The sequence below is a fragment of the Atta colombica genome, unplaced genomic scaffold (assembly GCF_001594045.1).
Source record: "Atta colombica isolate Treedump-2 unplaced genomic scaffold, Acol1.0 scaffold198, whole genome shotgun sequence".
Lineage (NCBI taxonomy): Eukaryota > Metazoa > Arthropoda > Insecta > Hymenoptera > Formicidae > Atta > Atta colombica.
In genome coordinates this window covers 2497419-2498310 of record NW_017259291.1, presented here as the reverse complement: position 1 = coordinate 2498310, position 892 = coordinate 2497419, and the positions used below count along the sequence as shown (strand labels likewise).

At 27.2% G+C, this 892-nt stretch overlaps 1 protein-coding gene across 1 annotated transcript in view; it reads left to right on the top strand.

Moving 5' to 3' along the window:
- Positions 1-377, top strand: part of LOC108686865 (gamma-aminobutyric acid receptor alpha-like) — a 16295-nt gene extending 15918 nt beyond the window's left edge. The window contains exon 10 of the mRNA XM_018192361.1: positions 129-377. Coding sequence (XP_018047850.1) covers positions 129-354 — 226 coding nt within the window. The 3' untranslated portion in view covers positions 355-377. The remainder of the gene's footprint in view (positions 1-128) is intronic.
- The last annotated feature ends 515 nt before the right edge of the window (positions 378-892 follow it).

Genomic DNA, 892 nt, shown 5'->3' with positions numbered 1-892 from the left:
ATTTTTTTCCAGAATTCTATATATCTTATAACTATTTTCTGTTTTTTTTATTTCTTTTTTTTTTACTTCTTTTATTAATAGTTTATATTGTGCGAAAGAGATGCTATAGTTAATATCTAAAATTACAGGCGTCGCCGGCAACGGGAAGTAGCTAGCAACTATCGAAAACGCGGCAATCGTATGTCAAAGAGATACATAAATAGCGTATCTTACATCGACAGGGTGGCGCGAATAGTCTTTCCTGCGTCTTTCGGTCTACTCAATGTCTGCTACTGGGTAGTTTATGTCACCTATCAAGAGGAATTTAAGTGGCAGGATCCGCCAATCGGATCGATAACGCCTATCTCCCATTAATAAAAATATTAATAATAACAATAAAACGATATATACATCACTATATTATGATAGGAAGAAACAAAAAAGATTACGCACTTTTATTCGAAATTGAATTATTAAATTTATTTCAAATTAAGTTATTAATTAAATGTATGTATATTGTCATAATTTGTTTTACTTAAAATAGCTTGTACATAATTCTACGAAATTCTCGTAGTTGAATACGTGTTTGCGAAATGTCCTGTATATGTCAATATCTTATTCGAATAGAAAAATGAGAAATTGAGACAAATGAAAAATTTATTTTTTTCATAAATTTTTAATTTAACTGTCACAACGAATGTTAGGTAATTTTCAAAACAATTTCCGATTTTTCTTTCTTCTCTTTCTCTTTATCATAAATAGAAAATTGATTAACAGTCTTGGTTAAATTATTATACGAATTTATTAAGGAATAAATTTCTTAAATTAATGAATTTAAAAATAAGAAAATTAATACAAGACTCAGCGAATATATTGAAAAATCAATATAATAAAAAGATTACGAGTATAAGCT